General features: G+C 26.4%; 3 protein-coding genes and 1 pseudogene across 4 annotated transcripts; all 4 read left to right on the top strand.

Moving 5' to 3' along the window:
• Positions 1-563: 563 nt before the first annotated feature.
• LOC107167953 (ATP-binding cassette sub-family C member 4-like) lies at positions 564-11741 on the top strand. Of its 2 annotated transcripts, XM_015517183.2 has the most exons (26): positions 567-731; positions 937-1016; positions 1104-1187; positions 5910-6020; positions 6096-6230; positions 6361-6571; positions 6817-7039; positions 7099-7255; positions 7317-7455; positions 7527-7634; positions 7753-8031; positions 8099-8263; positions 8339-8460; positions 8519-8616; positions 8676-8761; positions 8844-9229; positions 9309-9577; positions 9651-9730; positions 9794-9944; positions 10054-10160; positions 10220-10343; positions 10420-10590; positions 10692-10819; positions 10893-11138; positions 11235-11407; positions 11495-11741. In XM_015517183.2, the coding sequence occupies exons 2-26, from the start codon at positions 1009-1011 to the stop codon at positions 11739-11741; spliced, it is 4008 nt and encodes a 1335-aa protein (XP_015372669.2). In that variant the 5' UTR covers positions 567-731; positions 937-1008. The 2 variants fall into 2 exon arrangements, with proteins under 2 accessions (XP_089078240.1, XP_015372669.2); XM_089222114.1 differs by lacking the exons at positions 11235-11407; positions 11495-11741 and having other exon boundaries at positions 564-731; positions 10692-10837; positions 10893-11030.
• On the top strand, positions 2335-3164 carry LOC149057759 (FLYWCH transcription factor 2-like). Its single transcript, XM_089222115.1, has 2 exons — positions 2335-2898; positions 3028-3164. Exons 1-2 carry the CDS (start codon positions 2575-2577, stop codon positions 3043-3045), a joined length of 342 nt encoding a protein of 113 aa, XP_089078241.1. The 5' UTR covers positions 2335-2574; the 3' UTR covers positions 3046-3164.
• LOC149057758 (uncharacterized) lies at positions 4934-5808 on the top strand (annotated as a pseudogene).
• Positions 11742-11867: 126 nt separating the features above from the next.
• Positions 11868-23038, top strand: LOC107167952 (ATP-binding cassette sub-family C member 4-like). The gene is made up of 27 exons (XM_089222113.1): positions 11868-12981; positions 14113-14210; positions 14282-14365; positions 15449-15559; positions 15634-15771; positions 16544-16754; positions 17325-17547; positions 17632-17788; positions 17886-18024; positions 18093-18203; positions 18274-18552; positions 18622-18786; positions 18852-18973; positions 19054-19151; positions 19215-19300; positions 19366-19748; positions 19808-20061; positions 20124-20203; positions 20295-20445; positions 20547-20653; positions 20716-20839; positions 20936-21106; positions 21718-21845; positions 21916-22161; positions 22274-22446; positions 22524-22764; positions 22835-23038. The coding sequence occupies exons 2-27, from the start codon at positions 14203-14205 to the stop codon at positions 22919-22921; spliced, it is 4077 nt and encodes a 1358-aa protein (XP_089078239.1). The 5' UTR covers positions 11868-12981; positions 14113-14202; the 3' UTR covers positions 22922-23038.
• Positions 23039-27376: the final 4338 nt, after the last annotated feature.

The following is a 27376-nucleotide window of genomic DNA, read 5'->3' as shown; positions in this document are numbered from 1 at the left end:
AAAATCTTAAAATAAAATTTCAAATTCATACTTGGTTTCCAAAAACTCAAAAAATGCTCCAATAACTCTAAAATGCCCTAAAAATTAAGAAAATGACCTAAAAACTAAAAAATCCCAGAAAATGCAAAATAAACTTTCTTATTCTCATTCACAAGTACATAAAACAAATTTGTGACCAGACGAGCATCGCGCAGTAAGCTTTGGAAAACAATGCAAAGTGCATCGAAATCCCAGCCCTAATTATTATTATTATTTTTCGTGAATGGTAAAAATATCTTAATTCCTCTTTAGGTGTTAGAGTATTAAATAAATTAAAACATTGATATCGAAAATAGGCTTAGTGTAGCTTGGAAATATAGTATAAATATCGGTTTATACTCAAGTACCTGTACCTTCGATTTTTTTATGACGCACCACTTCTTAAATAATCAAACAGTAATTTGATCCTCTCAATTCAGTAATAAAGATAAGACCACAAATTATCATAGGTTGGTAAGTTATAAGTATTTGTAATTTTTAGGAGTATACATTTTATATTCTTCTAAACTTTCTAAAGAATTCATCATTATCAGAAACAAACAGTTGACTTGGCTGATTAAATAATATAGTTTATTTTATAATATAAATCATAAAAATAACATGTGTCTTACCATAATATTGTTGTTCCGCTTCAATCATGTGTAGATGACTTTCCTAAAATATAAAATAATATTATTTTCAAATTACAACAGGTAACTTTAAATTAAAATCAATTCTCAAAATTTTATAAATTTATGAATATTTACTTTAAACAATTTGGATTTAAGTATATTACTTGGATACAATTTGTTGAGTTGAATTATATTAACACTAATTATTTTTAAAATGTAAAATTTAATATCTCTGTTGTAAGTTTAAATATTAATTAAAATTTTTATTTTTTTATTTACTACCAAGGAAGAATCAATTCAAAATACTTAATACGAAACTATTTTTTTAACCACTTATAATTATTTTTCTCTTCACAATATGTACAGGTCAGTCATTAAATGTCTATTAATATTTAATTAGGTATATTTTTATTGTAATCACTAGGTGTATATATTAAAATTAAAATGTTTTAGAGTAATAACGGATGCAGATAATAACGTCATACGGCCTGAAAATCCGAGAAAAAATGCAAATGTATTTGAAGTTATTACATTTAGGTAAATTTAATAAAGGGATAATAAAAGAGGGATATATTTATTTTCACTGTATTTATAGTAGAATTACCAAAATTCATACATAAAAAAGAAATTTATTTTTGACATAGCGTTTTTATTTATTTGACAGCGCACTAAATACTAATTTTTAATAACTAAATAAAAAATAAAAAACTTATGTTCTCAAATTGATACTTTAATTGTATTTATATTATCAAAATAATAAAAGCACTGCAACATAGATAAATTATTTCTCTATGCATTGTAAGATTTTGGTCATTCCACTATAAATACAGAGAGAGTAAAGTTGTCACTGCAAAACAGTTTTTGCTATGTTGTACATTTGTAAGACGGACACAACAAATGTGGGTGCGGTGTTCTCTTAATACAAAATATTGTAGGTGGTATGTGTACAGGATTTAAATAAATCGCAGCCAGTGGCTCAAGCAGGGGTAGGGTTTTAGGGTTCTATCACCCCTTGAAATTTTTTTCCTATACAAAAAATCTTATTCAACATCATAATCAATACACACAGTAAATTACGTTAGTCATTTCTAATAGATATAAAATCAATTTTAAAATAGCAATTTATAATACCAACAACCATAATAGTTTCAAGATTTTTTCAGCTGGTTTAGAACAGATTTAAACAACTATCGCCATATGATTATATCATCAATTATTACCAAATGTAATACAGATTGAATATTTTTTTGCAAAAATAATTTCAAATTCAACCTACCTATAGTATTAATAATAAAAACAAGAATAAGAAAAAAATATATAAAATATATATTATATTAAAAATAAAATATCCTAAACTGACATACTGCATGTCTTCATGTAAATGAAATATATTAGTAACATACATCACTATGCCCCTCCCACCTAGGAAAAAAAACGTATCTACACCAATGTGTTAAATATAATGTTATGTAGTTTAATATCGAAATGGGACATTTTGGCGTGGCCGTTTTGGTGTAGCCGTTTTGGCGTAAGTGTCTCAGGTTATTATATTAATTAATTTACCATTAGAGGTATATTTTTATTTTTATTTTTTAATAATATTTATTGTATACGTATTGTTGGAATTTAATGATAAGTTTATAATATTACTATGCTAGTATGCTGTACTTGTGCCCTATAGGTTTTTAACTAAGGTTAAAATTAACCAGTTGACCAGTCAAAACATATACTATTGATTAGATCGATTATCTACGTTTTTAATGATTTGTACCCGTTGTCGTTTCTTGTCTGCCGTGCGATAAGTTTATTAAAATAGATACAGTATACATATTTCACACAAATAATGAGTTTTTATATACATTTAATTCTTTTATACAAGTAGTGAGTTTTATTAAATTATTTAATCAATTAATACTTATTTATAATGTCAAAATTAATTGAATCCACGAAAGAACGAGATGTTTTAGTGAACAATGGTTATATGTATTTATTTGTTGCATTAAGTAGTGATGGAAAACGTCGTTTTTGGCGTTGCCGAAATAAAAATGAATGCAAAGCTCGGGTAAACACAACAGTAGACGATATTGAAATAATAAAATCAATAAATGAACATACTCATGATTCTGAAGCACCAAAAATCGAAGGAAATATAGCAGTTAACCGTATAAAACGACGTGCAGCTGAAACCACGGAATCCACATCAAATGTCATAAATGAATGTCTGGCCGGATTATCAGAAGCAGCTAAAGTAGGTGTAATTCTAATATAGTACCTAATATATATATATATATATATATATAGGTATATATATATATATATATATAGGTATAGGTATATACTACTAATATATAAGTAGTATATATTTGTATGTTCACAGCCAGCTTTTCCACGGTAAAATTTTTTATTCCCCCTTGGAGCACACTGATTTACCGCGTAACACAATACGGTGATTACACAAGATTGTCCACCTATTTGCCTCTTACACAAAAATATTTACCGTATCAACTATTTTTTTCCTTTTTTAAAAATTTTATGATGAAGAAAGGTTAAAGTTATTGAAACTTGTAGAAAAAGAAAAAAGTTTGTTTATTCCTTTTAGATCTTTCGAAACTTTTGAATATCCTGAACTCGGAACTACTAAAAAAGTAGTATGGAACTTGAAAACCGCTTCAAAATTAGAAAAACCACGATTTATTATAATTGGATTACAAAAAGGTCGTAAAAATACAATAACAAAAGATTGTAGTATATTCGACCATTGTAGTCTAACGAACGTTAAAGTATTTCTAAACTCGATATAATTTTACATTATTATATGATATGTATACATCATTTCAAGAATCGTACTATGAAAAAAGTATACGGAACCCTATATTGAGTCCATCTACTTTTCTATCAAACGCACCCATCATAGTTATTGATACTTCAAAACAGAATGATTCGGCAACAGCCTCAGCAGTGGATGTTCAATTGGAAATTGAAGCATCGGAATCCCTTACAGGTGTAACTGCTTATTGTTTATTAATTCATGATCGTATTGTAGAATATGTACCTTTTACTAGAGAAGTAAGAAAACTTGTGTAATTTTATTGAACAAAATAAAAAAAGTTTATTAAATAATTTGTGTTCTTTACTTGAAATATAATTTTTATAAAAATTAGCGATATTTGATTGAAAAAATTTTAAAAAAAGGAAAAAAATAGTTGATACGGTAAATATTTTTGTGTAAGGGGCAAATAGGTGGACAATCTTGTGTAATCACCGTATTGTGTTACGCGGTAAATCAGTGTGCTCCAAGGGGGAATTTTCCCCTTGAAAAAAAAATTTTACCGTGGAAAAGCTGGCTGTGAACATACAAATATATACTACTTATATACATTATAAATATCAATATTAATATTGATTATATTATCGAATACAGTAGCTCAGGTTTTAATTCAAATTAAATTAAATAAGTCGTAATTATTAATATTATTTTTACTTTATTTCGCTTGTCACCGAAAACCACTGATTGGATCTTTCTTATCTCACATAAAATTGTATACAAATAATCTTTATATTTCCTAATTATATAGGTACAAACTATCTTACGTACGCAACAATTATCTGGTAAAATATTTTACAACTCGCTATTTAAGATAATTATGATACATCCCATAAGGAAATTAATTGTGATAGCTCGAGATTTATTGAATATTTATTAGTTCTGTTTATAATTAACATAATAATATTATTATAGATGAAATTATTGTCCCTATTAATTATTATGTTATAATTTTTTTTGGGGAGCTATTCAATCTAATTATGCATTAAAAAAACAAGTATGAAGAAAACTAAATGATATGTATACAAACCGTACCTGAAGCACTGAAAGATTTTATAACTTTAGAAATACCTGAAGTGTATAAAATGTATTCACCTTCTGAAGGGCATGAAGAGCAATTTTTATTAGCTGATAGTGGACCTGGGGCAGAAAGAATTTTAATTTTTGGAAGACGTCGATATTTGAATATTCTACGAAACTCTAAGACATGGTTAGGAGATGGGACTTTTAAAATTTCACCCCCACTTTTTACTCAAGTGTATGTCATACTTGCCGAATATTTAAATGGTGACACCCTATTATATATGCATTACTGCCTGATAAATATACAAAAACGTATGAAAAACTTTTTCAAATTTTAATAAATCTATGTCCTGGGTTAAATCCTACATTTATTTCATTAGAATTTGAATTAGCTGTTATAAATGCAATGAAAAAACATTTCCCAAAAAATTTTTATTTATGGTTGTTTCTTTCATCTGACAAAAAATTTAAAAAAAAAAAATTGGCGAAGCGCATCTTATATCAAAATATAATAACGATGCAGATTTTTCTATTCATGTTAAAATGATAATTGCAATTGCATTTGTTTGCATCAACAATATTGACATGGCAATCGACGCGTTAGATGCATATTTACCAGAAGAACTTCAGCCCTTGCTTGAATGGTTAGAAGATAATTATATCGGAAGATTAAATAGAAATGGACGTGGGCGGAGACCTGCTAGATTCCACCATCAATTTGGAATTTATATGAGCGAACACTAAATTGTATACACAGAACAAATAATCATGCAGAGGCTGCCAACCGTAGAATAAATGTTGAAATAGGAATGGTTCATCCTACATTATGGTCATTTATAACGTGTTTAAAAAAGATTCAAGCTGGAAGAGATACTTATTATTATTTCAATTGGAATCAGGAAGGAGTCCCCCTAAAAAGCTCAAAAAATATATTGACACAGACAAACGTCTATTAAAAAAAGTTCAAGAAGCAGATACACGAGACATTTTAACATATTTAAGAGGTGTAGCACATAATATTTCTTTACAATAATAATGTTTTTTTAGTAAGCTTTTTAATTATATTATCAGTTATCAATTGTCCGTTGTATTTTTTAAGATTTTTTGAATTTTTTTAAAAAATTTTTAAATTGAATAAATAATTTTATTTTAAATAACCTGAGAATTTACGCCAAAACGGCTTCACGTCAAAACGGCTTCATGTCAAAACGGCTACGCCACAACGGCCACGCCAAAACGGCCACGCCAAAATGTCCTAGATCCGTTTAATATAGTTATTTCGTGGCCTAATTCAATTTGTAATTTACATGTACATAATTATTTTGAACAACATGTTGCCAATCCAATATTCAATAGGATAAAGTGTTTCTAATATCCTTAATGTTTAAGTTGTTTATTTTTCTATCTAACAGCTGGATGTTGAACCTATTTAAGATAGGACAAACAAGGGATTTAGAAGAAGATGATTTATATACGGCATTAGACGACCACAGTTCGTCATTGTTGGGAAACGAACTAGAAAAGTAAGAGCTCATAAATTAAAAATATTTGTGTGTATTTTATTATTTGTATTAAAGTTAATTATATTTTTACTGAAGAAAATGGAGATTAGAACTTGTGAATGCACATAAGACAAATCGAAATCCTTGTCTATTGAGAATTTTGATTGGGATATTTGGATATAAATTTATGTTTTATGGATTTATACTCTTTATTGACAGAGTTATTGTGAGGTAAGAATTAAATTAAGGGTTTTAATCATTGAAACCGATGCAAAATAGATCTTTCAAGATTTTTATAAGGTTCTATTTCTATAACCATAATATCTTTTATGACATTATTTTACATGTTTTTCACTCATAGACCAACTCAACCTTTGTTAATTGGTGGAATATTATCATATTTCAACTCAAATAGTTCTGAAAAAGCAAAATTAGAGTATGCATTAATTTGTGCATTTGGTCTAACACTTAGCATGTTTACTTCAATCATTTTATATCATTCGTCACAAATTGAAATCTTACATTGTGGGATGAAAATTCGAGTTGCTTGCTGTTCGGTTATATATAGAAAGGTATAATACATTATAACCATTAAAGAATCAAGTTGCGGAGAATCATATTGCATAAATATTCATCTAACATTTAAAATAAATTATCTATTTTATTAATATGGCCATGTTAACTACTAACAACAATATTAATTATAATATTCTATGCCACTCAACAAATTCATTGAATTATAATAGTAAAATATATATAGAAATAAGTTTCAATAATTCTTATAAAATTTAATGAATAAATATATATTTATACTCAGTCATTACGCCTAAGTCACAAAGCTATTGGAAATACTACAGTCGGTCGAATGATTAATTTGTTATCAAATGATGTAAGTCGATTCGATACATCAGTTACATTTCTCCATTACATATGGATTAGTCCACTTCTAACAATTGTGGTCACGTATTTTTTGTGGCTGGAAATTGGTATATCTTCGTTACTAGCCATAGTTTTACTATGTTTTATTATTTTGTTTCAAGGTTTGTGGAAAATTAGACAATACAAATTATGTAGTTAAACATCATTGTAACATTTTCAGCTACGTTAGGGAAAAAACTTGGCGAACAACGAAAGAAGTTGGCTAAAATAACTGATGAAAGAATTCGTTATATGAATGAAATAATTTCTGGCATAAAAGTAATCAAGATGTACACTTGGGAAATACCTTTTGGAGAACTAATTAAATATATAAGAAAGTACCTATCTATACAATAAAATATAGTTAAATAATAAATAAGAATATTTATATGATTTCAGAACGGAAACTCAACATATACAAATAGCAATGTATATCAAGAATATTATGATGTCTGTATCATTACTTCAATCAAGACTTCAATTATTTTTTGGTATTATGTCTTACGTATTTCTAGGAAATTATATCTCAGCACAAAAAGTAACAAACATATTCAATTATTTTTTAAATATGATAATATTGTTTTTACCCATTATTAATTGCACTAATAGGTTTTTATCATCTATACTTTGTACTGTATAACAATCCAACCTACGAGTGCTTTTTGTCAAAGTATATCGGAAATAATCGAATTACAAGTTTCAATCAAACGCATGCAGGTTTTTTTATATTATTAGTAACATATACAATAGTCTATGCAGGCTATAGCCTGTATTAACTATTTGACTAACTCAAATTTTTAATCAATAAAAAAAAATCATTAATTTTTATTTAAAGGATTTTTTACTACAAGAAGAAAAGGATAATCAATCACAAAATAAATCAAAATCTACTGAATCAATAAATAATACTTTAAACAATTTAACAAAGTGCATTGCTAATGATAATGGCGTTTTAAGACAAAATACTGGACTTAAAAATACTCATGGCATAGTATTATCAAAAGCAACTGCTAAGTGGACAGATATTCAGACAAGTAACACTCTAGAAAACATTAATCTGACTGTGCCATCGGGTCAATTGGTCGGTATAATTGGTCCCGTGGGTGCTGGAAAAGTATGTCATAAATTACATAAAAATATAATAAGCATAATATGCCTTTACTTTAAAATGTGCATTATAGAGTTCATTATTCCAAGCTATTCTACGTGAATTACCACTTTCCAAAGGCTCTATAGACATTTATGGTGAAATTTCTTATGCATCCCAAGAACCATGGGTATTTTCTGGCTCTATAAAACAGAATATCGTTTTCAATTCACCAATTGATGAATATCGTTATAAACAAGTAATGTCTTAAAATTTAAAATGTGATTACTTTAAAATAATATAACGTTTGATTCTCTTGTCGGTTATAAAATAGGTTATTAAAGTATGTGCATTGAAAAGTGATTTCGAACAGTTTCCATATGGTGATAAAACAATTGTGGGAGAAAGAGGAGTTACCCTAAGCGGAGGACAAAAATCAAGAATAAATTTAGCTCGGTAAAAATATAAGTGCAATAATTCATGAAATACTTAATCAAGTATATATTATTTTTAGAGCCATCTATAAACAAGCTGATATTTATTTATTGGACGATCCTCTTTCGGCTGTGGATCCACTCGTTAGCAGTCATTTATTTGAAAAGTGCATTAAAGGTTATCTTTAATAATTTTAAACCATAAACACAAGATTTTTGAACATTATTATTTTACAGATTTCCTTATTGAAAAAACTTGTGTTTTAATTACACATCAAATACAGTACTTGGATAAAGTGGATCAAATTGTTCACATAGACAATGTAAATAATTTGTTATGATATGTTATGTTATATTCCAGTATACATTTTTCAAATTTAAAATATTTATCATTTTTGTTTTCAGGCAAATATAATAGTGAAACGCACTTATGAAGAACTTCAAACCACTGATTTAAACTTTCTGAAAAATCTTCAGTCTTCAACCAAACCCGATAATCAATCTATATTTATTAATAATTATGGTGATTTCAACGTCAGCAAAAGATCTATATGTGATCGAAAAACATCTGCAACGAGTAACGTGTCATTATTGTGTGATAGTAAAGAAAACACTAATCAAGAAGAGCAAGAGAAAATAGTTGAAATTCGATCTTCGGGAAATATTTCATGGGACACCTATTTGTCATACTTTTTAAATGGCGGAAAGATATGCAAATTATTATGTTTAATATTTTCGTGTATTTTGTTTCAAGCAGCATCATCTTGCGGAGATTTATGGATTACATATTGGTATTTTTAATATATAATAATATGGTAATATTTATTGCTGAACTCGTATTAAATGTTTTTTACTGAATATTTAATTTAGGGTTAATCTAGAGGAATCAGTATTTCTTAATGACTCTTTGCCAATATCAACGACCAAAAACTCAATCAACACAATTTTTCAATGGACAATTAATCGAGAAGCCTGTATTTATGTTTTCGTTGCTATTATTGTCATCATAATAATAGCACTCAATCTTAAAATATTTGCTTTTGTAGTAGTGTGTATTAAAGTTTCCAAGAATTTGCACGACAATATGTTAAGCGCTTTGATTAGAGCTGAAATAAATTTCTTTAATGCAAATTTATCAGGTCAGGACTATTTTAGTTATTATATTTTGTAATATTTTCGTTAACTGGGTAAAATTTTAAATTTATATTCTAGGCTCTATTCTTAACCGTTTTTCTAAGGACATAGGTATTATAGATGAGAAATTGCCACAAACCATGAGCGAATGTATACTTGTAATATAATTTATCATAATATATTTTAAAGATTGTTTATTAATAAATAATTTTTTTAATTAGTTGGTATTGCATTGTTTGGCAGTTTTTGTCATTGTTGTGTATATAAACATTTACCTAATATTACCAACCATCATCTTAACTTTTGTCTTTTACAAGATAACAGTTTTCTATTTATCATTGTCTAGAAGTGTAAAACGGTTAGAAGGAATAAGTAAGTTCTAAATTATAAACCAAGTATATTACTATATAAAATATAATTTAAGATTATATAATAAAATATAAATTTATATTTTAAAATAATTTTAATTTTAATATTATAGCTCGTAGTCCTGTCTTTACACATTTGAATGCGAGTATTCAAGGTCTAACAACTATTAGAGCATTTAAAGCGGAAAACATTTTATCAAATGAATTTGATGTTCATCAAGTGAGTTCTACAAATTAATATTAATTTGTGTGAGTTCATGTATTTAAAATGTCCTATAGGACTTACATTCTTCAGCATGGTATTTATTTTTAACATCAAGCAGAGCATTTGGATTTTGGTTGGATATTATTTGTTTTATCTACACATGTATAGTCACATTCAGTTTCATTGCAATAAGAAATAGTAATTGTGCACATTATAATAATAAATATTTTTTTATTACCATATAATACGATTTGAATTTACCAACCGTACTCAGGTACATTTGGAGGAAATGTTGGTCTTGCTATAACACAAACTTATGGAATAGCTGGAGTTTTGCAATGGGCGATGAGACAAGTGGCTGAATTAGAAAACCACATGACATCGGTTGAAAGGGTACTGGAATTCACAAATATCCCCCAAGAAGGTTCTAATGAACCGTGCACTGGTAAACAACAATACATTATTTCACTAAATTATTGTATATTATTGAATATTAAAATTCATATGTCTTCATATTTTATATACCTATTTGAACCACTTAATTAGATATAAAACCACCATTAGAATGGCCTTCAAATGGACAAGTGACATTTATAAATTTTTGTTTACGATATGAACCGAATTCACTACGCATTATAAATAACCTTAATTTAAACATCGAACCAATGCAAAAAGTATATTAAATTAAATCTGTAAGTAGATACCTAGGGTTTATAAAGGTTTTAATTATTGTTATTTTAAAATTAGATAGGAGTTGTTGGTAGAACTGGCGCAGGAAAATCATCTTTAGTCGGTTCATTATTTAGATTAGGTTTCCATGAAGGTAAAATCATTATTGATGGTATTGAAATTCACCAAGTTGGTCTATACGAGTTACGGTCTAAGCTCACCATCATTCCTCAACAACCAGTATTTTTCTCAGGAACACTTCGAAAAAATCTAGATCCTTTAGAAGAATACCCAGATCATATTCTTTGGAATGCATTAGAAGAAGTAATTATTTTTGTTTTACAATAATATTTTAATAACAATGTGATTATCTCTGATCTCAAAGGAAATTGTTCTAAATAAATATTAATTATATATTAGGTCAAGCTTAAAGATGTTGTTGAAAATTTCCCTGATGGTCTTAATTCAAAAATGTCTGAAGATGGTTCAAACCTCAGTGTTGGTCAAAAACAATTAGTATGTCTTGCTAGGGCTATAGTTCGAAATACTAAAATTATTGTACTGGATGAAGCCACTGCTAACGTTGATCAACAGTAGATATTTAGCTTAAAAATATATCCAATAGTTAATACACAATAAATGAAAAGCATTGTTGAATAACATTTGATTTGGACTTCTAGAACAGATTTATTGATTCAAAGGACTATCAGGAGTAAATTTCAAGCATCTACTGTCTTGACAATTGCTCATCGGTTGAATACTGTTATTGATTTAGACAAGGTGCTTGTTATGGATACAGGAACAGTAGTCGAATTTGACCACCCACATTATTTATTACAAAACAGAGAAGGCGCTTTTTATAAAATGGTAGAAGAAACAGGACATGATACTGCCGATTTATTACATAGATTAGCCGCAGAGGTATAAAATTTATCTCTTCTATGCATAGTACCTAATATTCCTAATATACTGAAACGTTTAATATACAATACTACATTTATTTATTGATTAACTGTTTTAGAGGTTTAGAACAAAAAGTTTAAATGCTGAAACGTAATCAAAATTATTCATTGGGAACACAGATCAAATCTTCAAGAAAAACTCATAGTAAATAAACTAATATTAATATTAATTAATGGTCTGTAATTTAAATTAAAGAAAATCGGATTTGACGTGTCATAAAATAATGTCATTTAAACGTTTTTATAAGATACTAATCATATTATTATGACTATTGATTGTAGAATGTTCAATCTTCTATCACGTATTTAATCACCGCTTAAATGTTGATAAATAATGTACTTGATAATTTTTTAACTATTTAATTATAATAATTTATTGCTATTAATAATGATATTATAATTGAAATAAATTATATAACATAAAACGAACCACTGTTAGTAAAAATACGTTAAGTTTTTTGAACATTTTAAATGTTTATTCAAAAAATATATTATGATTATATTTTATAGAGTTTTGTGTTAAATAAACCTCTCGTATATTAAATTGAAATAACAAATGTTTTATAAAAAAAATCTAATTATATCTGAACCTTCGCACCAATTAAGTGACACACTGCTGTGATTAACTTTTTTTTTCTTTTGTATCGAAAGCCAGAGAAGGAACCGCGTTAGCATTACTTCTCCTCTGACTCCAATCGTTTGCTGCTGTTATTAACTCGGTGACTTAATAATTATTACTTTAATGGTTCAATCTTAAATCGTTATTATTATCATAGCAAAATCATATATTTTCTTTATATAATTGTTAATAACTTATTTTTTTCATAAACAATAATATTAAGAAATCATGCAATCAATATTATCGTCATGTTATAGATATAAAATATACTATTTATTGTTTATAAAAAAAAAAATTTAATAGTAGAGTCCAATGTACGTACACACAACTGTTTTCATCAGTATCGTCAATTGAATTATATAATAATAATAATAATCGCTTTCTTGAGTATTTTATTATTACTGTTTCGTCATCTCTAACGCCGCGCGTACTGACAGTACTACAACATACGTCGGCCGGATGTCCAACAATATTATGTGGGAAACTCTCATACTTGAAACAGTCAAAATAATCCATACAATAACCAACTTTAAGTACGTTACGAGGTTACTCAACGAGTGTTTTTAGACGTTATCATTTTTAAGAGGTAAGTATATTAGTTATTTGTATTAAAAACGAAATTGTATAACACTAATTTTTATCAAACGATAATACGTACAACTAGATACAAGTAGTGTACCTAATCAACTTTTTCACGTATTGCAACAAAGTAGCCATGAGATATATTTCAATTATAAAAATAAATATATATAATTAAAATAATAATTGGAATTTGGAAATTGGTCAAGTTCAATAAGAGTATAACCGGAACACGTCGAACAATCAAATTTTTAAATACCTAGGCCCATTACGAAATCCCTAACAATAGAATGAAAATAAATAATAAAACTTTTTTTAGCGGATAGTTTAGTGTAAATAATAATGATGAAAATAGTTTATTTCCAAAAAATAAATAATTGTAATACTTATTGATAATTTGTTGAATAAAAACAAAATTTTTTAAAATATGTCGAATTAAAACTAAACGAAATCAAAAAAACTATATAAAACGAGGAAATAAATACAACTCCAACCACTGTTAACATTTAAATATAATATAAATATATTTTAAATAAAAACTTTATTTAAAATCTGCAGTTATACTGTTTTATACAATAAATAAATTTTTTATCTTAAAGTATAAAAAAACATGAAAAAAATGTAAAGAGAAAGGCCTAATGGTGAGCAAACCATCTGGTATGTAGTACTTATATGCCGATAAAACTAAATAAGTATAGGAACATATTATAACCACATTAAATACAATGAGTTAAGGTTTTTAGTATCAAAAAATCTATAATAACATGGACCATTTTATCAGCAAATAAAAAAATTATACATCACCTAATAATAGCTTGTTTAATAATAATGATAATCAGAAATAAATTAGATAAGATAAGGATGAAAATTGAAGCCTCGATTTGTTTAGTAATGAATACGAACCAGTAGGTAATTATTATAGTATTAAAACAGAATACAGATAACTACAGACATGAATATTGAAAATAAAATAACACAATAAGCGAAAATGTAATAAAGACGTATAATGTCAAAATGTAATAAATACAATGTTAAATACTAAATAGTGAATAGTAAATACATTTTTAAGCTTTTTCTCAGCTTACCAATTGATATTAATATTTTTATTTTTTTCATATTTATATACATTTAAATAAAGAAGAAGAAATCATTAGGAAACACGTCAAAATAATTAAAATTTAACTCTACAGTTATTTTAATGTATAATTTATAATACGCGTAACACATTATGTACAGGTGAGTTTTTTGAATTCTCATTTATATATTTTGTTTACAAATCTGTTAACATTTTTATTATATTTGATTAGGTTAATATCAGATGCCGATAAAAAGATTGAACGTCCTCAACATCCAAGGGACAATGCAAATATTTTTGAAATCATTTCATACAGGTAAATAGGTACCTAGATACATTAAAAGTATATACATCATTTGAATAATTTTATTGAAATATAATATTATTTCAATAGATGACTAAACTATCGACCTTAAGTTTTTAAAATATAAACAAACTGCGCATCATGTAATAATGTGTCTTAATAAAATAAAATATCCAAAGTTTGCTGGACGAATATATTGATTTACTTTTATACACTACTATTATATTTATATTTTTGTAATGTCTATTAAATTATACGTCTATTGATGTGGCATTTTCTGAAGTAGATACATATTGGCATAAACAAAGTTTACTAAAACTACTGATTATAATACTATTTTTTTTATAAATATTTAATTGAATAAAAAAATTACTAATTTTAACTAGGTATCGACAGTATCAAAAATCTAGTTAATCTTTCAATCGCTTATATTATATTTATATTAATACGTGAAATCTAATTTTTTGTAATTCTATTTAAATTCTAAATAGTTTAATTCATTACCTAGCGTCGTCGCTAACTAAATCAAATGAGTATGGATACATAAAACACTATCATAATACCTACTAAAAAATAGAACATTGCAATAAATACAATTAAACGCTTTTATTAAATTTCTAAAACCTGTGCATCAACACCGCACATCGTACATCGCGACTACAATATCTCTAAGTATCAATACTAAAATATACATTATTTTATATTCTCAGTATAGTTCCCTCATTGACCTTATGTCAATTTACCCTGTAAAAAATTGTATTTACAACATTATTTGTATGCAAATAATAATATAATCTATTCAAATATTAAAGGATATTTGTCTAATTTGTACGCAAAATACATTTTTTCTTAAATCATTTTTTTTTTTTTTTTTTTTGGTCTAATTTAGCAACTAATAAATGTATATGCACATGCAGTTTTTCTCAAACATTTAGTTAATAGGAGTGGTTACCAAATGTTCATCTTTATTTATTTACTTTTTTTTTTGTATTTGAAGAATAATACAAATAAAGAACTCATTTCCAGTACTTGAGTATAAATTAGTATAATATATAATAATTCAATTAATTGTATTTTAAATGTGTTATCGTATAGCTGGATGTTAAACCTGTTCAAAACAGGACGAAAAAGAGATTTAGAAGAAGATGATTTATATGCGACATTAAACGATCACACTTCATCATTATTGGGAAATGAATTAGAAAAGTAATTCAATAAATATTAAATAATTTGTATTTATAATTTATCATATATATATATATATATATTTTTTATGGAAGTAAATGGAATTTAGAATTGGCAAGTGCATTTAAGCTGAAAAAAAAACCTAGCTTGACGAAAGCCTTAATTCGAACGTCTGCTGCTCTATATTATATGTTTTATGGTTTTTTATTGTGCATTGATAAAATTATATTGAAGTAAGTATTCCTTATAACTTTATAATTTTTTAGATATTATCAACAACTTGATAAACATCCATTTTAGGATTGAGTCAATTTACTAAATATTTTCTATAACAATCTGATAGCTGCATAGATGTGAATCCCAGATAAAAGATCCTATCTTTAGCATATAAAGAACCACGTTTAATTGACGAACAATGATATTTTTTTTCTTCAAATTTTATATTTATACATTATGACAAATTACCAAAATAGTATTTTAGCGTGAAAAAAAAATGTATAAATGGTAATTTTTGTCTTGTTTTTCATAATGCTAATTAAATTATCTTTTACTAATTAGCTTTTATATCAGCCGTTAATTAAAATGCAAATGTTAGTAGGTACAACTATTAAAAATATAATTAGTGAATACCTAACTAAAAATACTAATAAATCAACTTTTTTAATTTCGTAAAAAATAATTAAAAGTTTTAGAAAAATCAAATATTTTAAGTATAACTTACATATACTTATAATTATGTACAATTTATATAAGGATCTAATTTTGTATATGTTGATTGTTCGTTATTTTATATTAATTTTAAATGAAAGCTAATAATAATAGCCAATACAAATAAAATACATTTACAAAAAAAAAAAAGATTGAAATCTTATTTATTTACCCGCAAGTAAATAGTAAATAGTAAATCGTAGATAAACTTACATATGTTTGTATGTTTTAATGTTTTAATGTAAAAAATAACAAGAAGTTTAATTTTACATAAATCGTTTGTGTGTGTACTTATAGAATGTCTCAACCTCTATTTATTGGAGGAATATTATCGTACTTCAACTCAGATGCTTCCAAGAAGGCTGACATAGGATATGCATACATATGTGCATTTGGTCTAGTGTTAAGCATGTTCACCTCAATGATCTTACAAAATATAACACTAATAGAAATATTGCATTGTGGTATGAAGATGCGAATCGCTTGCTGTTCGATGATATTTAGAAAGGTATACATGCAATACACAACATATATTTGTATAAACGTGCATATAATAAGTACGTACCAATTAATACATAACGATATAAAAATCTGTTTAGTTAGATATAACTACATTATTCAATTTTAAAAACGTTAAAATATGAAACGAATTAATATAAATTATTAGGTATGAAATTTTGGTTTAATATTGTGAAATAGGTACATATTGAAGATATGTATGTAATATAATTCAATTATCAACTACATTTATTAATATTGTAAGATCAATAATGTGGTGGAGTCAACTGAACTTCTTAAAATATAGTTCTAAATAGGATTAATTTTTTCTTTTTTAGTATAGGTATGCATTAATGGCTCTTGTTGATCTAATACTTACTAAAAGAATTTAAAAAAAATTCTCGTATTTTTCTTTATTAAATTACATTTTTTTAATCATAGTATAATTTAATATTTACAAGTATATCTAAAATAAATCTAGCAATGTTTAAAAAAAGATTAATTGGAACTAAAATTTAATTAAGTTAGCAATTTCAAGCACGATTAAAAAAACAATTAAAAATATGTTTGATCCTTACAGTCACTACGTCTAAGTAACACTGCTATTGGTGAAACCACAGTTGGTAAATTGATAAACTTATTATCGAATGATGTAAGTCGGTTCGATAGATCTGCGACATTTCTACACTACTTATGGATCGGTCCCCTACAGTCAATTGTGGTAACTTATTTTTTGTGGCAGGAAATAGGCGTATCATCATTATTGAGCATTGCCGTTATGGTTTTAATAATTCCATTTCAAGGTTTGTGGAATGTGATGCATTTAAATTTATTATAAAAATTATATAATAACGAGTATATGAAGCAACATTGTTATAATATTCTAGGATGGCTAGGGAAAAAAATTTCAGAAAATCGATTGAAAACAGCTAAAAAGACTGATGAGAGAATACGTTTGATGAATGAAATAATTTCTGCCATTAAAGTAATCAAAATGTACACTTGGGAAAATCTATTTTCAAAATATGTAAAATTTATAAGAAAGTATGTTTTTATAAGTTTTATAAGATGATATCAAATAATTGGTATCGGTACATAATATACATTTTTTTTGCGTATATAATTTTGGATTTAATTGCAGAAAAGAAATTGAACATTTAAAAACATCATCATACATCAGAGATATTTTGTCGTCATTAGCAATAATTCAAACTAAGTTTCAACTATTCGTTAGCATTTTGTCATATGTATTACTAGGAAATTATATCTCCGTCCAAAAAGTAATAAATGCATGAACATTTTTTGTATTTAATGCTATATAATATTATAATATGTTTAACGTTTTTAGATTTTTGTCATAACTACATATTTCAGTATATTAATGCCGACAATGACTTTTTTTTTTTGTCAAGGTCTGGGACAAATTTCAGAACTGCGAGTATCAATAAAACGTATACAGGTATTTAAATAATTATGTTAATTAAGTAACAAGAATTCAAATTTCAACATAATATTAACTTGAATTACAGAATTTTTTATTACATGAAGAAAAAGGTGATAATATTATAACAAACCAATATACTGTTGACAAATCACTGATAGGTAGACATAACGAATTAATAGACACTTATAGAAATTGTACCGATATAAAAGATGAGAGTGGACATTTAAATCATTATTGTATGGTTATTTCGAAAGCTACAGCAAAGTGGATAGACAATCAAACCAGAAATTCTTTAGAAAACATATCACTGGCTATAAAACCTGGTAGCTTGGTGGCAATCGTTGGGACCGTAGGAGCAGGAAAAGTTTGTGATATATTAATTTAATTTAATGTTCTTATGAAACTGTCACTATAATTATAAGTTACATTATAGAGTTCATTAATTCAAGCTATTTTACGAGAATTGCCACTTTCCGAAGGTGCCATTCATGTGCGTGGTGTAATTTCTTATGCATCTCAAGAACCATGGATATTTGCTGGATCTGTTCAACAGAATATTGTGTTTAATTCACCGATGAATAAGGATCGTTATAATCAAGTAAATATTTGAAAATTATGTATTCAATTCGCATAATTTAATTTTCTAATTTGATTTTGAAATAGGTAATAAAAGTATGTGCATTGAAAAGCGATCTTGAACAGTTTCCTTACGGTGATAAAACAATTGTGGGTGAAAGAGGAGTTACTCTAAGTGGTGGACAAAGAGTAAGAATTAGTTTAGCTAGGTAATGATGCAGATAAATACAAATATTACTATACATAAAATATTTATTATTTTGTATTGAGGGGATCCATTTTCTTTCAGAGCTTTATACAAAAAAGCGGATATTTATTTATTGGATGACCCTCTTTCAGCGGTTGACCAAAATGTTGGAAGTCATTTATTTAAAATATGCATAAAAGGTTATTATACAAAATGATTAAATGATTTTACTTTAGTCTTTAATAAATTTTACGTTTTAATAGGTTTTCTCAAAGATAAAACTTGTATTCTCGTTACTCATCAAATGCAGTTTTTAGCCGATATGGATCAAATTGTTGTTATGGAAAATGTAGTTATTAAAATATTAACTAGTATTACTTATACGGTTAATTAACAGATTTACTTTTATATTAGGCAAAAATATTATCAAAGGGTACATACGAAGAACTTCAGGCATCTAATATAGACTTAACAAACTATATTCAATCTTTTAAGTTACCAAATAATGAATATATCATTAGTAATGAAAGCATTTTAAATGCCGAACAAAAATCTACTTTTAAACAGCACACGTCAGTGACAAGTATCATTTCGTCAACTAGCGGAAGTAATTACAGTGAAAATACAGTAGAGCCTACTAGAATTAAAGAACCCCGAACATATGGAAACGTTTCATATGCCGTATATTTATTATATTTTTTGGCCGGTGGAAACAAGTGCAAAATATTATTTTTTATTTTTATCTGTATTCTCACTCAATCATTGTCCTCTATCGGAGATTTCTGGATAACATATTGGTAATGTACATGATCAGATCGCATATTAAGAATAAAATATTTACTTTTTTAAAATTCAGGGTAAACTTAGAAGAACATGTTTTTCAAAATAAAAATAATGTGTCTACTGCAAGTAATATTTTGTGGATGACAATTTCTCGAGAGACTTGTATAGATGTTTTTGGATGCATCACATTGTTCTTGATTATAATCACGACCATCAGATTAATTACATTTGTATCGATCAGTATGAGGGCTTCTATAAATTTACACAATAACATGTTCAATACTTTAATTAAAGCAACAATATACTTCTTTAATACAAATTTATCAGGTAAAAATGATTTTCAAATTTGTTTGATTTTCAAAAGTTTAATTTTGATTTTTTTTTTTTAGGATCTATTCTTAACCGTTTTTCAAAGGACATAGGAACTATTGATGAGATGTTACCTGTATCCTTGTTAGATTGTATACACGTAATTAAATAGTACTTATCTCTTATAGAAAATAGATATTTACCCAACAGAATAATAATGTTATTTTTTTATTATAAATTATTATAACTAGAATGGATTGAACCTTTTGGGAGTATTGATTGTTGTTGGAATTATCAATATATACCTCATGATTCCAGCTATCATATTAGCATTTATTTTTTACAAAATCACGGTATTTTATTTATCATTATCGCGGAGTGTTAAAAGATTAGAAGGAAGTAGTAAGTAGAGATAATAATAGCAGGTAAAAATTATTATTTATTTTTATAATTTTAACATGATATAATTTATTTTGTGGGTTTTGTAATGAACAAATAATTAGCTCGGAGTCCTACATTTACTCATTTGAACGCAACTATTCAGGGTATAACAACAATAAGGGCATTTAAAGCGGAAAATATACTGTCTAAAGAATTTGATAATCACCAGGTATAAGCGTTAAATATTATTAAATGTGTCAAATTATAATAAAATATATGAAAATATTATAGGACTTACATTCATCGGCGTGGTATTTATTTATAACATCAAGTAGAGCATTTGCCTTTTGGTTGGATTTAATTTGCTTTATATATACAACCATAGTTACATTTAGCTTCATAGTAATTAGTAACAGTAAGATTATTATATATGTTATGAGTACTATGATACATAATTTAAAGAAATATACCTATGTATATATTTCCTAATAATAATTGATAATCGTATTAGCAACATTTGGAGGAAATGTTGGTCTTGCTATTTCGCAAACTTGTGGACTAGCTGGTTTGGTTCAGTTTGGCATGCGACAAACAGCAGAATTAGAAAACCATATGACGTCAGTTGAAAGAGTTTTAGAATACACAAATGAACCACAAGAATATTCGTTTGAATCTTCTACAGGTAAATTGGTTGTATTAATTGCGTTGAAAAATGTTTGTTTACTATGCTAATTTAAATTTTTTTTTTGAAATATAGTATCAATGTTTTATTTTTTATTTTTTAAGCAAAATCACTTATAAAGAATATTGTATTACATTTTTAAATCTTGGATATGAATATTCTTAATTTTAATAATTTAGAATTAAAAATAAAAATAATTGCGTATCGACTAAATTTGTCAAAATTATATCTAACAATAAAAGGCATACAATTTTTAAAATTTAATGCCCATATCTTTACTTCCCAAAATTATTTTTAAAAATGTTAAGAATTTTCGATTATAATCTCCTAAAAGTATCTACTAGGTTTTATTTTTAGTTAACCTTACTTTGATGGTTATGATGAGAGTATTTTTAAATCAATACATTCATATTTCTTCTAACAATTAAAAAGTTAAGTGTAACATTTCTATTATGCTATTATGCGAATAAAAGTTTTGTCCATAATGAAAAATTAAAATTAATCAAACACAAAGATCTAAACTAAAAGAACCAGAAAATGTTTGCTTGTAAAAAATAAATTGTCTGATTGTTTCAATAATATAACAATCTGTATTTCATTTTTGTTTTTAGACAAATTACCTTCTTTAAAATGGCCATCAAACGGTAGCATAATATTCAAAAACTTATATTTACGATATAGCCCAAAAGCACCATATGCAATTAATAACCTCAATATAAACATAGAATCAATGCAAAAAGTAATGTTTAGCTATTTTAATCTATACAATTAAATAGGTAATACATTTAGTTTGTTTTTTTAATATTTAGGTTGGAATCGTTGGTAGAACAGGAGCAGGAAAGTCGTCTTTAATTTCAGCCTTATTTAGATTGGCTATCAATGAAGGTAACATCACTATTGATGGTGTAGAAATACATGAATTGGGACTACACGAATTGCGATCCAAACTTTCCATCATTCCTCAAGAACCAGTATTGTTCTCTGGAACAATGAGAACAAATTTAGATCCATTTAATGAATACTCAGATCATATTATTTTAAATGCATTAGATGAAGTAATTATCGTCAAGGTTTAATACCTTTATATTAAAAACAAATAGATTCAAATTTCTAATTTATTACATACAATATGTGACATATTTTCATTAAGTTTAAAATATTAAACAGGTCGAGCTTAAGGATGTAGTTGAAAATTTACCTAATGGTCTTAACACAAATATGTCTGAAGGTGGTTCCAACTTCAGTGTCGGCCAAAGACAATTAATTTGTCTGGCTCGAGCTATAATTAAATGTAATAAAATTCTTATACTGGATGAAGCCACCGCTAACGTTGATCCACAGTATAATATAATATTTAATTTTTTTAATGTATTATTCAACAAAACATTAAACATTAAATTTTTTTTAAAAATTTTAGTACAGATGCATTGATACAAAAGGCTATCAGATACAAATTCCAAACATGTACAGTCTTAACAATTGCACATCGATTAAACACTGTAATTGATTCGGACAAAGTCCTTGTTATGGACAAAGGAACGATGATCGAGTTTGACCATCCTTATATTTTATTGCAAAATAAAGAAGGAGCTTTTTACAAAATGGTGGAACAAACAGGACCTGATACATCTGATTTTTTACATAGATTAGCTGCAGAGGTGCATTACTTATAATAATATTTTTATTAGTGAAACTTAGTTTAATATGAATATTTATATATTATTTTAGAGTTATCATTCTAGAAGTTGTATGGCAGAAACAAGATCCGAATCAATAGTCAATGATGCAGATGAAATTTCAACGGCAAATGTATAATATTATTTTTCATAATGTCACATACATATTATTGTATGTATTAACCTTCAACTTGTATAATTAAAAACCATTATACATATTAAACATAATTTGTTTCAATACATTTCACTTACAATATGTGTGATTGAGGGTTATCGTGTATAACTTATTTGTACCTATATCATTTTATTATTATTATTTTAATTCACTATCCTTTTCCAATCAGTATTATAAAAATAAAACTTTCAGCATTAATTTGATAATATTTAACTAGTAAAAAATTGTTAGAATTAAGACTTATTACCCGTCAATTAATCTTTAACATAAATATTTATATATTTCATATAATTTACCTTAATTTTGTTACAATCAACAACACTATTTCTTATAATAATGTAAATAAATGTATTAGCTCTCACTCAACAGATTGAATGAAGAAAAATAATCATATAAAATATTTTTTTTATAATGTATTATTTGTGATCAATATGATAATTTAATTATAGAAAATATAATATCCTTTATCTATCAATATAAAAAAATGAATTTTTTTTTATTAGCATTTGAAGTTCAAATATTGACAAAAATTCGTCAAAACCATGAATATTTAACGTTTTGGGGCAGTAAAAGTGCTTAGATTTTTGACTTCAGTACCTCGTTTGATCAGAAAGTGAATCTAGTTGGTACTTTGGGGGGTCAAAAGTGATAAATAATCGAGAAAAACAAACTAAAAATTAAGGAAAAACGGGAAATTTTACGCACACTCATTTTTCGACAAAATCGATTTTTATTTTTGATGTAATTTTAAAACAAATGACCATTGATACATGCAATTTTCATCCAATGTTTATATAAGTTACATTCTATTCACCATGAAATTTTCAAAAAATTTTGACTTAAGTTAAACTGTTCATAGATATTTGCAATTTTCGATCATTATTAGTTTTTAGATTCTGAACGAAGTGATGAATGTATTGATTTTACAACGATGTGTGTTTTTTTTTTGTGTGTCTGTGTACAGCATAACTAGTCAAAATATTCCGATGTAAAATTGAAGATCCTTGGTGCATTATAGAGGTCAAAAGTAAACATTTTCCAACAGTTTTCAAAAAAATCGAGAAAAACAAAAAAAAAAATGACAAAAAAACGAGAATTTTTACGCAAAACCAGTTTTCGACCAAATCGATTTTTTATATGGTTGTAATTCAAAAACTAATCTCTATAAATACTTGAAATTTTCACCAAATGTTTATGTCAGTGATATCTATATACAGTTTAATTTTCAAAAATGTTTGACTATTTTTGAATTACGTATAAACCACTGAAATTTTCGATTTTTTTTTTTGAAGTGTCGGTAAAAAAATGTTGGACGACCAAAAAAACTTGAAAATTTAATACAATGTTCCTTATGAGTTGTTCTTATTGTAGCCAAAAAAAATTAATAATCGTAAGTCACAATTTTTTTAATAAGCGTTTAAAGTTCAAATTTTTACGAAATTTGTCGAAAACGCGAAAATTTGCAAGTAATTTTGAAGTTGAAAAATCATAAAATTGTTTGTGTTTATAACTAAGGATTAAAAATACAACACTAAGTTTTCTATAAGTTTTCCTTCAAGTATCATAATAGCAAAAATTTTAAGTGCGTTTGAATTTTAAATTTTTACGAAATAGCGTAACGATAACGATTTATCCTCAAACGATTTTAAACATTTGTTATTATTCAAAAATTATAAGTCGTAGTTACTTGAAAATTTTACCAGTTATTTAGATTAGAATTTTCTTTACAAGATTTAATTTTAAAAATATTTTGACTTTTTTTGAGGTATTTATAGACAACTAAAATTTTCAATTTTTCTGAAAATTTTTTTTTTTGAAGTGTCGATAAAATTTTTTTAGCACTATCAAAATACTTGAAAATGTAATACAAAGTTCCTCATAAGTTATTCTTATAGTGATTAAAAAATTATAAGAATGCATAAGCACAATTTTTTTTTATTAGCATTTGAAGTTCAAATATTGACTTAGTACGTAAAAATTACGGCAATGTTCAAATTATCTTAGATAGAAATTCATAAAAGTTTTTCTTTTTAAATCTAAGATTTGAACATTTAATACAAGGCTCCTTTCATATTTTTACAATAGCAGTTGAAAAATAAATGAAATATATATGCACAATTTTTTTTTAAAAGCATTCAAATTATTTTGTAGTTCAAAATTCATAATATTGTTTGATTACGATTTATCCTCAAACCCGATATATGTATATCTATGATAATATAAGGTATTATGAATTATGGTAACTACATGCAATGTTTTTTGGAAAAATTGATTAACCATGCCTTATTCAAAATGCTTCCTAATTGAAAAATAATATATTTGTTTCAAAATAGAATATATGACAATATTTAAATATAATATATCCTAGACTGACAAATCATCTCCGTTCAGAATCATTTTTCGTATACAATGATACCTATCATTGCATTCAAATCTAACCTACCCTAGTTAGAGGTCCACCCCACATGTACAGCAGATCGACATCCACTTGCCAGCTTTTTTTTTAATTAATATCGATCAACATTTTTTTGTTGGGTAGAAAAGCTTGAAAATTTAATACAAGGCTCCTAACATATTGTTACAATAGGAGTTGAAAAATAAAATAAATATATAGTCACACTCTGTTTTTATAAGCATTAGTTTGAATTTTGACAAAATACGTAAAAATACCAAAAATTCCAGATTATTTTAAGATAGAAATTCATAAAAATTTTCTTTTTAAATCTTTGATTTGAAAGTTTAATACAACATTGCTTACATGTTTTTCAATCTTTATCAGAAAAAAAAAAAAATGTTCACCAGAAATTCAAATTAAGTTGTTATGAACGTTTGAAATTTAAATTTTTACAATATTGGATTTTCACCAGATTTCTCATTTAGCTATTTACTTACTAGGTGTAACTCTAAAACAATTAATGGCCGCAGATACTTGAAATTTTCACTACATGTTTATATAGGCATTTTCTATATTTGATAAGATTTTCAAAATATTTTGATTAGTTTTGAACTGTTTACTGACATTCTAACTTTTCAATTTTTTAATTTCAATTTTTTATTTATGTGAAACGGTCGTTGAGGGAACTGGTTTTGATACTCGTGGAAGTTTGGGCGAGACCGTTTTCGACCAAAAACGTACCCTTCCCTTTTCGGCCGATTCACTTTTCGACCAAATTTAAAAAAGACTGATTCCTTTTTCGGCCAAAACAAAAATGTATAATCTTATAATATATGTAAAAAAAATAAAATAATATTGCTGCTACATAATATAGTTTTTTATAAGTTGCATAAAATAACAATACTCGTAAAAAAACAATTCGCGACAAAATTATTTACAAAACGATACTAATTTTACACACACACTAAAAATTATCCTTATTATTTAATTCATTTAAATTTTGAAGGTTTTTCAAATCGAATTCAAATGTCTTGGTACTATTCAGTACCAACTTATTTTTTTAATAATTTGTCAAAATTACATAATTATATAAATTAATATAATTTCCATAATTTTACAATAATTTTGTTTTTGGTCGTAAAGGGAATCAGTATTTTTTAAATTTGGTCGAAAAGTGAATCGGCCGAAAAGGGAAGGGTACGTTTTTGGTCGAAAACGGCTATGCCCGGAAGTTTAGGCGGAGTTTTGAATGACACCCGTAGGTTTATGCCTGGACGGGTGGGCGGTGGCCTCTCTTTCCAGATAGCATGAACTGCCCAGAAAGCGATGCTGCTCAATGTGGCCACAGTACCTACCCATGACCGGGTTCGAACCGGCGACGGTGCGCGTCGAAACCGACACATTAATCCACCCGGCCACTACACCCCCTATAATATTATTATATACGTAATTGTTGTTATATAATACACGTTCCATTTTATTCAATCGAATGTGTCCTATCTGACTTTCAGACTGATTAACGTAGAGCCTGAAAAATGATAGAAACTTATGGACTTATGACAAGCTAGAAACTTGAAATTTTCTTGATACCTACTTTTGTGTGTACACACACATACATCGATGAAATCAAAATATATTTTGCTTATAAATATTTACTATTATTGGTTATAATACAAATAGCAGAACATTTTTATGTTTTGAACATTATAATACCTACTAAATATGAAATAATAAAATTACTAATGTTTGAATTTCATAGAGTTTGCATTATTAATGGGCAACTAATTTCACAGGAGCAGCTATAGTTTTAAGATAAATTTCTGGAGTGGATTCTATTGTTAATCTTTTAAACAACTTGATCGATTGAAGTAAAATTTTTATCAATATATTACTTGAAACTTTGGAAAGAATCTATTCATAGCTTTTTTCAACTCTTAAAAACACCTAAATGGTAGGTTAGATTAAATTATAAATTACAAATGGTTTGTTGTTTAACTAAATGATTACCACTGTTGATCACCATA

Source organism: Diuraphis noxia, unplaced genomic scaffold (genome assembly GCF_037042655.1).
Source record: "Diuraphis noxia isolate RWA-SAM2 unplaced genomic scaffold, SU_Dnox_SAM2 contig0003, whole genome shotgun sequence".
Lineage (NCBI taxonomy): Eukaryota > Metazoa > Arthropoda > Insecta > Hemiptera > Aphididae > Diuraphis > Diuraphis noxia.
The sequence above is the reverse complement of the archived record's forward strand: the minus strand, read 5'-3'. Positions and strand labels throughout refer to the sequence as shown.